The sequence below is a fragment of the Quercus robur genome, chromosome 4, assembly GCF_932294415.1.
Source record: "Quercus robur chromosome 4, dhQueRobu3.1, whole genome shotgun sequence".
Lineage (NCBI taxonomy): Eukaryota > Viridiplantae > Streptophyta > Magnoliopsida > Fagales > Fagaceae > Quercus > Quercus robur.
The window spans coordinates 22850025-22861773 of NC_065537.1; the positions used below are offsets into that span (position 1 = coordinate 22850025).

Sequence of the window (11749 nt, forward strand, 5' to 3'; positions counted from 1 at the left end):
TTTCTTCATATTTGTTGCACTGTTTGGTTGCCAAGAAAGTGATAGAAAATAGAAAAGAAAAGAAAATATTTTTTTATTTAGATTTTTAATATAATTGCTGATGTGGATGTGCTTATGTGGAATTTTTTAATACCAAGAATGGAGACTAGAGAGAGTGGAAAAGGGAATCCAAGAAAGTGTTGGAGTTTTTCACTTTAGGAGCATTTTGGTAATTTTGATAATTGGGTGGGTTGGGGTTTACCCATAATAATTGGGTTGGGTTGGGTTTGGGTTAGAAGCAATTAGTTAAATGGGTTTTAATTGGATAAATGAATTTTATACACCCAACCCAATTATGCCTACCCCAAACCCGCCTATTTGACACCCCTACTAGTTATAATCGGATCTTTGTAGAATTTTTTTTCTAAATAACAATAAATATTAAAAATTTTAGTTAATTGTCATATTTCAAAACAATATTGAAAACTAGCATCTCGAGTATCTAAAACTCGAGTTCCAAGATAAAAATCGAGTTTTTAAGTCTCGATTTGTATGTGGATTAGTTTAAAGTGGGAAAAAATTAAGCTGAAAATCGAGTTTTAAAGACTCGATTTCCATAAATTGAATAAAAACGCCGCTATAGGTCTATAAAACGTCACTATAGGGCTTAAAAACGCCACTATAGGACTCCATAAATCTGTACTTAAGAAAAAAAAATTTCCAGGAAAACGCCGCTTTAGGGCTTTAAAACGTCACTGAAAGGCTTAAAAACGCCACTATAGGTGAAATTTTTTTCGCATGAAACTCGAGTCTTAAAGACTCGAGATCTATGGGAACTTTTTCTAATATGAATCTCGAGTTTCTAAAACTCGAGATGCTACTTTCCTTTATTGTTTCAAACGTTGCCTAACTAACTATATACAATTCTTTTGCATTGCTGTTTTGCACATTACCTCATCTTTGTACTATATAAACTCTTGTACTCTACAGTTTTTAATTAAGCAAGATTTCACAGTTTCAATCTTTGCTCTCTTCTTCTTCCTTAGTTTCTTTGCTCATTGTTAGTTTCTGTGTTGCTTTACTTCTTTCACTTGCTTCAATTACAAATCATATCAAAGTTTGTTTTTCTTCAATTACAACAATAGAGGAGGTCGAGGAAGAGGGCTCCAATACATCATCAAATCAGTTCAATCCATTCTCTCAAAACTAGTCCACTGGTGCAAGATCAGAACCATCATTTTAATTTCCCCCAAAATCTCAATTAGGCAAACATTTTGCGATAGATTGTTCATATGGGATTACAGGGGTTTTATGACTTTTTTTAAGTTGTTAATCTCAGTCAATAACGATTTATGCAATCGATTCAAAATCCTATCCAACATCATTTCAAAGTTTTTTCGAAATTAGCCTCGCGTAGCATTGACGCTAACAAGTTGTTCCTCACTTGAGAACCTTCTACCAGCTCCTCTTGAGTTGAAACTTGCACATTGTGCAGATTCAATACCACCAAATTCACCAAGGCGATCTTCCACTATCTCAGTTCTCTCTCAATCTCGTCTTGCGCACTCTACCCCTCTCACTGTTTTCAACTAGGATTTTAACTCAACATGATATATATATATATATATATTAAAGAATACATATAACCCATGACATTTGAATTCTTGACTGTAAGTGTGTCATCTATATTTTATTTTTGCAATTTGCAACAACTCTTGGGTTTCTTACAGCCAAAAATCATCTAACAGGAAAAAAAAAGGAAAAAAGAAAAAGAAAAAAAAAAGCCAGGATGTTTGCATTTTTGAGTGTAGGTGTGTCATCTATATTTCATTTTTGCAATTTGAAACAGGCAACAACTTTATTGGTTTCTTAGAGCCAAAAAATATTCAACAGCAAAAGGACTAGGCATTAAACAACTGCATATAATACTTATTTTGTATGTATCACCACCTATGGTGGATAATCGGCTAGCTTTTAATAAAGTTGAGTTATTTTGTAAAAGACTAGTTGTTGCTTAGTGTTATATATTTAGCATTTTTAACCAAAAGAAAAAAGAAACTATCCCCATTGAAAGCAGGGGCGGCGCCACCTTAAGGCCAAGGTGGTCCCAGCCTCCTAGGACCACCCTGACCTAATTTATATAAATATATATATATATCTATATAATCATTTAAAAAATTTATTTGTCTACCCTTCAAAAAATATTTGAGAACACCCTCAGTTTTTTTTATGCTAATAAAATTAAATTTTGCTCCATAATTTGTTCAACATTCAATGGATAAATGATTGGTTAAGGCCAAGGTGGTCCCAGCCTCCCAGGACCACCCTGACCTAGTTTATATATATATATAATCATTTAAAAATATTTATTTGTCTACCCTTCAAAAAAAATTTGGAAACACCCTCAGTTTTTTTTTATGCTAATAAAATTAAATTTTGATCCATAATTTGTTCAACATTCAATGGATAAATGATTGATTGGTTGTGTACATTAAAAGAGATGTAGATTGAAGAATTGATAATGAGATTATCATGCACCAATTTCAAAATATGAAAACTCGTAGAAGATAATTGTAAACTTTATGTATTTGCATTTTTTTATGGTTGTTGTCAATAGATGAATTTATCTTTTTATTAGATTGTATAATTTATGCTTCTTAAGGAACACCCTGAGAAAAATTCCTGAAACCGCTACTGATTGAAAGTGATTGAAAGGAACCAAGAATGTTACTAAGAATCTTTTAGCGTGCAACTTTTTATTAACTTATTTATACCTAGCCATTTCAATTTATTTTTGGATTTCTACAAAGCCTTAGTGATATCGTGTAGTTTAGTAACTACCAAAAAAAAAAAAAAAAAAAAGTAAATGATATGAAAGAGTAATATCAAAAGATTCTACTTAGATTTTAACAAAGTTAGTTATGCCACTTGACAGATTTGTACAAATTAATTGTCACTTGGTGTAACACGAGAATCTTAAAATCAAACGTTATCTTAGTTTTCACTTTGATGTATTACTAACCCAAACCTGCACTGTGTGATAGCGTGAATTGTAATTTTGTTCACTAATATTTTGAATTTTTTTTTTCTACTATGTTCTTGACACACACACACACACATACATATATATATATATATATATATATATATTTCAGTAATCATAATAATGATGTGACTAAACCTATAGAATTAGGTTGTCAAGTATATTAAAAGTTGTTTAGTAGTGTCTTTGTTTGAAATGTAAATTGATATTATATTAGTTTAGAATCATTGCAAATCACACATTTTTTGGAAACTTCTAGAAGTTGAACATATACATCATTCCTTTCACAACATATAGATCTCACATAATTGTCAGTTCCACATAGTATGAAAAGGGAGATATATATATCATAAGCATAAAATAATTGTTAGTCTATTTACATTTTACGCTATACGGCTCAGTTTGTTCATTACCTTCACCAAAATGTCGACAAGAATCTAAAATATCAAACAAGTTAATACCTATTTGCACACTTTTCAGGGTGCTCTTCATATCATTGCTTCCTATTGATAAAGAGTTTTCAATTGCGCTTTTCCCTTTCCTAGAGGAGACTAATTTCCAATTTTGCTGCAGATTTTTTTTCCAATTTCATCCTTCCTTAACTTGCCTTTTCAGGGTGCTCTTCATATCATTGCTTCCTATTGATAACGAGTTTTCAATTGTGTTTTGGAATTTGCCTATGATAAAAGCTAATTTTAGCACATTTGACCGTTAAATCAGAAGTGGCCATACACCATGCATGTTGTACATCTTGATGGCTATTTAAATAATTCTACCTCTATATGAACTAGCTATATCCCAATTCAATGAGCAGGTTTCGTGGGATCCTTTTATCTGTTTAGATTTCAATTCATATTCGAGCACAGATATTTTTCATGCAAATAGTAGGCTCATCCAGCTACAAAATGATTCCCCCAATTATGCCTGCTAAAGTACCCGAAACACTAAGGGGTCTAAAGGGACATCGAGGCATTGATGAATATCACTCAATTGTGGATAAAGGCTAAATTGCATCTTGTCAATGGCATTCTAAGGTTCCAATTCTTGAAGACCATTAGCTTTCAGTCATTAGTGCATTTGAACAGGTAGAAACCATTATCGATCCCAGCTTGCACTGTGATATTTGGAACCAAATATCTCCCCTCCCCCCCGCCCTCCCTCCCCCCAAAAAACAAAAAGTAATCTCTCCAGAAAGTTGCAATTATAGGTGAGCATTGTGTTTGTAATGTACAGTGTATGTTCCGGAGTCAAATACAAAGAGAATAATGAAGGAAAAATGAAAGGAAAAAAAAAATTTGGGGATACTGAAATAGCATATCATTTACAAATAAACCAGCAATTGAAAAAGCCAAAAGGTAATAAACAATTCGTCATAAGCCATATTAACAAGCAGATGGCACAAATGAAAAATTCAAGGTAATGCATGCCAGCTATACCTTAGTGTATAATCTTCATCGTATTCATTGTTCCAATGTTCCAAAGCCATCAGGTGGCCATACCTGATGACAAAAGACAAGATTTACAGAATCTTCAATCAGGGATAATTACTAAGTAATAAATCAACAACCATATAACGGGGGAAATAAAGATTGCTACAGATTGCTCGAGTTACCATGCACAACAAAAATGGTAATGAAGAATAGGATAAGTTGATTTTCCCCCTCTTGTTGATAATTAATAAAAACTCATTGAAAGAGCACAATAATCGTCACAACAGCAGCATACGAGATTTATACGGAAGAAGTTGATTGTATAGATACCTCAAGTTGATTATACCATATATACTGATTCTAAAATCTTGTAATCCTCAACTCATTGGACTTCTAGAACAAACAAGCAAGACCACCTTTAACCATGTAGCTATTAAAGTGTAAATGTAGCATATGGCTCTCTTATAAGTATCATCACAAGCATACTTTATAAATTAGCATTTTTTTTGAAGAAGTAATAGGGAGAAAAATGAATTATCAAAATAATAGGGAACAAAAACATGATAAGGGTAAAAAAAAATTGCAAAATGCTCAAAGAAAATATGTATTGAATGACCTTATTCTTAAAACATTTCCATGATGCCATCAATCCTAACAAAGTACAAGCAAGCTTCATTGCTAGGAATGGAGTATTTTCGAAATTGAAATTGCAATTGAAACCAATTCTTATGAAAAATATTGAAGTTTGGGGGGTGGGATGGTGTTTTGGAGGGGGGGGGGGGGTGTTTGTAAAATAAGCTAAGTAACCACATTCTGGAAATAAGCAAGGTAAAAAAGACTTACTCTAAAAAAAACTTTTCCTTGAATAAGACCATAAGGAACTGGCCCAAAATGCCGTGAATCACTCGAGGCATACGTATTATCACCCTGAATCCAAACGTGCCCCTTTGGGACCTATTTATTCAAACCCATATAAACGAAACAACAGATTAATCAGGTTAGCATCGGTAACCATACAACATAAAACTTAAAAAAGAAACATAATTCACAGAAAACAGGAAGAAGAAATGTATGACTCTCCAAACAAATAATCTATATAACATAACATATGTATTCTGAAAAAAGTACACAGACTGGTTGTGTCTCTCAGAAAGTAGTTTAACCATATTTGCATTTCTTCCCCAAAACCATTATCTTTTATGAATCAATATTGTATTTAAGAGAAGTAGTAGAGCAAAAAAGGTAAGACTGAAAGACTAAAACTTTGAACTACTTATCAGAGATTAGGTTAGGGCTCTGATCAATGTCACATGGACACGAGTTTGTGTATTGGTACAGGTTGTATCTTCACTTTGGATTTAGTTAGTCCCCATACCTCAAAAGATCAAGGAATAGCTTAAAAAGTTGAAGCTTTCAAGTTCTTTTTGTCTCAAATAAAGGTAAAATGAAGTATCCAAGAAACAGAACTTGTTAAACATGGGCACATAACCCATTTGTACTATCACTGGGATTAATAAATGGGTTGAGGGCATACCATTGATAGTCTATCCTCTTTGATGAACATCAAACAACAATAGCTATGGACACATATCAGATATCTACACCCATGCCATCTCACATCCATTACTTTGCATTTTATGAAGTGTTCATGTAACATACATTTTGATGATTTTTGCAAGACTTGCTCAATGTGAGTGAGAAAAAGACCGTATATGAAATAGAAAGAAGTCACAGTAAAAAAAACTTAATCAAATCTGCAAGTTGAGTCCCGTATTAGTTACTCAGGAACTAAGGCAGTAGGATACTATAGTAGTGAGTAATAAGGCCGTGCCATGGAGCAATAAGGAATCATAAATAATACTGTCCTCTAAATAAGGGATCATTTTACTTAATTCTATTCAAGAAAAGGAAAGATCGTGAGTAATTTTGAATATTAATTCAATTCAGCATATTCAGAAAGGAGAATCATCGATTTTTGGGCAGTCAGAAGAGAGAGTAAATTCTGACGAAGTAATGCCACCATTTCACTGGATCTTACTAGTCCAAGGGACTACAATACTTAGGGCCCGTTTGGTTTCCCCATCACTCAATTTTCTTAACTCAGTTTCCAAAACTCATAACTAAAACTCAAAACTCATCACTCAATTCTCAAATCCCACTTTCACTGAAAAATCCCAAAACTCCTGTTTGGTTTAAAAACCCAATCACATAACTCATCTTTTTAAGTCAACTTTTTGGTAAAGTTGTGGACCCTACCCACTGACACTACACAATGGTGAAACTGTTTCCTACCCGCGTGTCCAAATTCTTTTCTTCTTTTCTTTTTTTCCTCTCCTTCATTTCATCCCATTAGAAAACCACTTCTTTTCTTTTCTTCCCTCGCCTTCCACATCAACACAGAAGCACAACAGAACAAGTCCTCTTCTGGTTTCCGATCTTCCTTCATTTTTCAATTTAAGTTTCCTACCCACAAGACCCACTTAACACACCTCTTTCTAGCACTGAAATTGTACGCCTCGCCCTCCGCTGAACTGAGATCGTGGTCAGGGGCAGTGAGCACATGATGGTGACGATCTAGTCTTGCTCTCTCTCTGATGCCACACAAAAAAAATCCAAAAGAATGCATAGCAAACCCAAACCACAAACATAGCAAACCCAAACTCAGAATCCTTAGATCAGAGACCCAAATCACGAAATTAGACACAGAGATGAACCGATCTAGGCTAAGCTTGAACTGATCTCACGGTGACTCGTGGTGGTTGCTCATGATGGTGACGGTGGTTGCTTGTGGTGGTTTCTCTGTATCTCCCCTCTTCAATCTGTATTTGATTCTTTCTTTTTTTTTCTCTTCTCTGTTTCTTTCTCAGCTGTTTTTTGAATCAGTGGTTATTGGGTTTAAAGTGGTGGGTTGTTTCAGTGGTTGCTAGGTTCGGATTGGTGATGGTGGGTTTCGGTGGTGGTCATTTGAGTGTTGGTTGGGTTTCACGGTGGAGATCTAGTTTAAGTCACGGTCGAGATCGGGTTATGGGTCACGGTGGAGATCGGGGTTGAGATTGGGTTTTTGGGTTTTAGTTGTTTCTCGGTCTCAGTTCTTGCGGTGGAGGCATGGCTTGAATCAGTTGGGGCTAGTTTTGTGTTTTGGTGGTGTGGATCGGCGGTTGGTTTTGTGGGTTGATTTTGGTGTTTTGATGGTAGCTAAGTTTCAATTTCACGATGATTGTTGGTGGCGCTGGGTTTGTTGTGGTGGTGCTTGCAACGGTAATGTCAAACAGCCTCTGAACGGACATGACAACACACAAGCTACGGGCCCCACAAAGTCCGAAAATTTACATTGGTGCCATTGAGTTATGCATCTCAGTTTTTGAAAACACCCATTTCTTGTTTTCTATTTCCATCACTCTAACTCGAATTTTTGAGTTTTGAGCGATAGAAACAATGGTTGAAAACCAAGCCAAACAAGAATTTTTTTGTGGGACCCACATGTTTTGAGAACTCAGTTATGAAAACTGAGTGATATGATCCAAAAACACCCACATCCAAACAGGCCCTTAGACACCCACCCGAATTAACCCCTAAATGATCTAGAGGAGATGCAATCCATGATCTAAGAGGGGGAGAATGCAAGTAGAAAATTGGGGTATAGCCCAAAGGTCTCTGATCTCTAAAGAACCATATCAAAAGAGAATTGCCTTGTCTTGACCCCTTGTACACTCCCTGTGTACTAGGGTGTTCCTTTTTTGATATCAATAAAACTCATTACTTATCAAAAAAAAATTGTTAAGAGGATGAACAAGCTTTCAAGGTTGATCTTGTTAATATTGCTTTCACCAATTGACACTATCTAGAAGGACGTGGATTTTCCTCTAAATTTAAAAGATTTCCTACCATGACCTTTCTCAAATCCTGAAAAAAAGTGGAAGCTTTATACACTGGATACAACCTTTAAGAGGTTGGGCCTTGGTGCAATGGCAAGTGCCTTCCTTCAAAAGATTCATCAAAATCTATTATAACACATCCCAAAGGGATCCAATTTTAGGGAACATATAACTCAACTAAGCCTTAATCCAAATTAATTTTGGGGAAGAAGAAGCTGAATAAAATTATAGCATGAGGGATCCAGCTTATACCTGAAGTTTCAAACAGCTATTCTAATTATGCCTCACGTACTTTAAAATGTTATGTGACTTACATGTAACTTTTCGTGAAAGACTATATGTAAGAATCAAAGGAGACTATATAGCTTCCTTTGATTCTCTAATTCATGAAATTTTAGATTTGAATATTTCTTGAATGCTTTCAGCCTAAAATTTGATATTTCTTTGTACCAATTTCAATCCTAATATCTTTTTCTTTTTCTTGGCACCCCTTCTTTTGCACTAGATATATTTTATTGAATAAGAGGTTTAAGTGGGATTTTTAGCATTGGGTATGACCTCTGCTGTAGCACATTGGCAATTCTTACTTCTTATATTAAAGAAGAAAAAGATATTGGGATTGAAATCTAAAAGAATTATAAAAGGATTATGCACAAGAGTGAAGTGATTCTGTGAATCTAACAGGGAAATGCTACTTGTAAGACCCCACGGCACACACACAAGACCAATCAGACAAATTATGAATCAACAATGATTCCAATTGAGTTGATGATCTTTCTGTACCTTCAAAAATACAGCCATTACACTCTTTCAACAATAGCCCCATCAAATATAACGGGACAGAGTTCCAAATATCTTATGAGTTCTTCTAGAACCAATTCTTCCACCCAAACAAGAGATCATATACTCTCTCAAAAGCACATGCCATTTCCCAAAGGATCAATAATTGCTCCATCGTCTCCGCACTAAACTAGCATGTGCAACACCACATAAAGTGGTATCAAAGCAAAATATCCTAGATGTAACCTACAAATTTTTTTTTTTTTTTTTTTTTAATATAAGTAGTAGAAATTTTATTGAGTAAAAAGTACGTCGCGTTCACAATGATGAACACTCTATACTTGAAACAATTATAACAAATCAACATGCATAGCCCCTATACACCAAATACGAGACCATCCAAACAAAGTCCCAACTAGCAAAGACTAAATAGAGATGGTTGAGATTAGGCATATTATTTCAGCCCAATAGTTTTTTTTCTGTGTTCAACAGTCTTTCATTTCATACTTTTCAGTCCTTTAACTTTACTTTTTTTTTTTTATTGAGTATCTAAGTTTCAAATTTATTCAAATTAAGTCCTCTATCCAATTTTGTTAAAAAATTGGCCATTAAAATAATATTATTTTAAGATTAAAAAATATATAAAATTATTTTATAAATTTTTTTCATTAATTAATTGCATACTTAATGGCAATTTTTTTAACTGGACAAAATATACCTGAATTGAATAATCTTAAAACTTAGAGAACAAAAATAAATTTCAGTCAAACTTAGTGACTTAGAGATTTTCAGCTTATTTATAATTTTAACTTATTTGTGCTATTATTGAGCTTTTTGACACTCTCATTATACTATTTAGCTTATTCCTCAACTCTTTTTTTTTCTACACAAATTTTTCAATTAAAGTTTTCAATTTCAGCTTTATTTAGCTGTTACAAACGTAACAAACATTGTTTTGTGAGTTTTCAAACTCCACAACGGCAAACCATTTAAATGACAGAAAATTAAGGTTATAAATTAATATAGCTTATAATATGACTGAAACGATTAAATCAAAAAAAAAAAAAAAAAAAAAAAAAGAGGATATAATTTGAAATATAGAATTTTTATTTTTGTACTTAAAATAATATTGGAAAATTGATGAGATGATACCACAGTGGTTCGACTGTACATGGGGTCCACGTAGAAAGACACGGTGTCACCTTCCATCCCCACAACTCGCTTAGTCAGAATCCTTCTGGGGTCCACCGGTGACCGAACAAGCACCAAGTCACCCGTCCCCACTTTTCCTATTCTATGCGACACGTGTTCCGCTAATACCACATCACCGGTCAGATTCAACGTCGGCAGCATACTAGGCCCGTACACCTGCACCCCACACGATATCAACCCCAACCACCCCCCCAAAAAAAAAAAAAAAATGGAAGAAGTATTGATAGGGTTACCGACGAGGGTAGGGGAGCAGAGGTAGTTGTTGGTGACGTGGAGCAAGCAGAGGAACTTGGCGACGATAGCGGCCCGATCTAGTACCTCCTTCGCTGCGCTTTTCCATTGTCCCATGTAACTCAGTAATCTCATCTCTCTCTGACTCTCTCTCTCTCTCTCTCTAGGCTTGTCTTGCCCTGTCTCTCAAGTGGAGTTTTGAGAGTAGAGATGAGAAGCTCAAAGAGTGTTGTTTTGAGGGCTTGTAAGTATGGACAAGGATTTACTAAATGGCCCTTAATGGGCTCATCAATTTCTGGGGGCCCAAAATCTTTATAATTTGGATCCCTTAATATGTTATACGAATGATAAAGAGGTAAGAACGGATTTGTTCGCTTCGAATTGGGTCAATGAATTTTGGTACTAAGACAGAAAACTTTAAACCGGATATATTTTTTTTTTATATTTAAATATAAATTAAATAATATTTATTAATTATTTGCACCCTTTGGTCACATCCTAGCTGTAGCCAAAACCTCAACAGATGTCAGTTGTATTTTATTTTCCCATATTAGTAGACTTAGCAATTCTGCTGCTCACAACTTTGCAAAACATGCACGACATGTTGCGGATTTAAAGGTGTGGATGGAAGACGTTCCTCCACACCTCTATTCTGCATTATTAACCGACCATGGTTGATTTTCTCTAATGAAATTCCAGTCTTGTTTCTCAAAAAATAATAATTATAATTATTATTATTATTATTATTTAATTATATATCTATACTATAATTTAGGGGCTTCCCCTATTTGGGATCTTTTCTCCCATTGTTTGAGAGTTTTAATGGAATGAATATATTTTCTATTCCTTTATTTGGGAGTTTAAGTGAGAGGAAGTGAAATGGGTAAGAGAGAAAGCTCATTCCTCTTTATTATCTTAAAACCTCAAATTTTCATTCTCTTGAAATTGGGAGGGAATGAAATTAGATTTAATAAATTTTTTACTAAAACTCCCAAGATACCCCTATATATTCATCCGTTTATTTTAAAATAAGGGTCTAATGGTAATTGTGGGGCCTAATAATTTGTGGCCCTGGCCCATTTTTACATTGGGGCCCAAGGCCCGAGCCGAGGAAGGGTATAGCTGAGAATGTGTAATAAAAGTCCAAGTAATCTTGAAACATAGCCGAGGATGATTTTGTCCTCGGCATATCCGAGGTC

General features: G+C 34.5%; 1 protein-coding gene across 3 annotated transcripts; it reads right to left on the reverse strand.

Annotated features, from left to right (window-relative positions):
* Positions 1–4206: 4206 nt before the first annotated feature.
* Positions 4207–10881, reverse strand: LOC126720891 (uncharacterized). 3 transcript variants are annotated; one of them, XM_050423737.1, is made up of 4 exons: positions 10557–10881; positions 10263–10475; positions 5296–5406; positions 4207–4521 (listed from the first exon to the last, which is right to left on the reverse strand). In XM_050423737.1, exons 1-4 carry the CDS (start codon positions 10683–10685, stop codon positions 4483–4485), a joined length of 492 nt encoding a protein of 163 aa, XP_050279694.1. In that variant the 5' UTR covers positions 10686–10881; the 3' UTR covers positions 4207–4482. The 3 variants fall into 3 exon arrangements, with proteins under 3 accessions (XP_050279694.1, XP_050279695.1, XP_050279693.1); XM_050423738.1 differs by having other exon boundaries at positions 10260–10475; positions 10553–10879; XM_050423736.1 differs by having other exon boundaries at positions 10260–10475; positions 10557–10851.
* Positions 10882–11749: the final 868 nt, after the last annotated feature.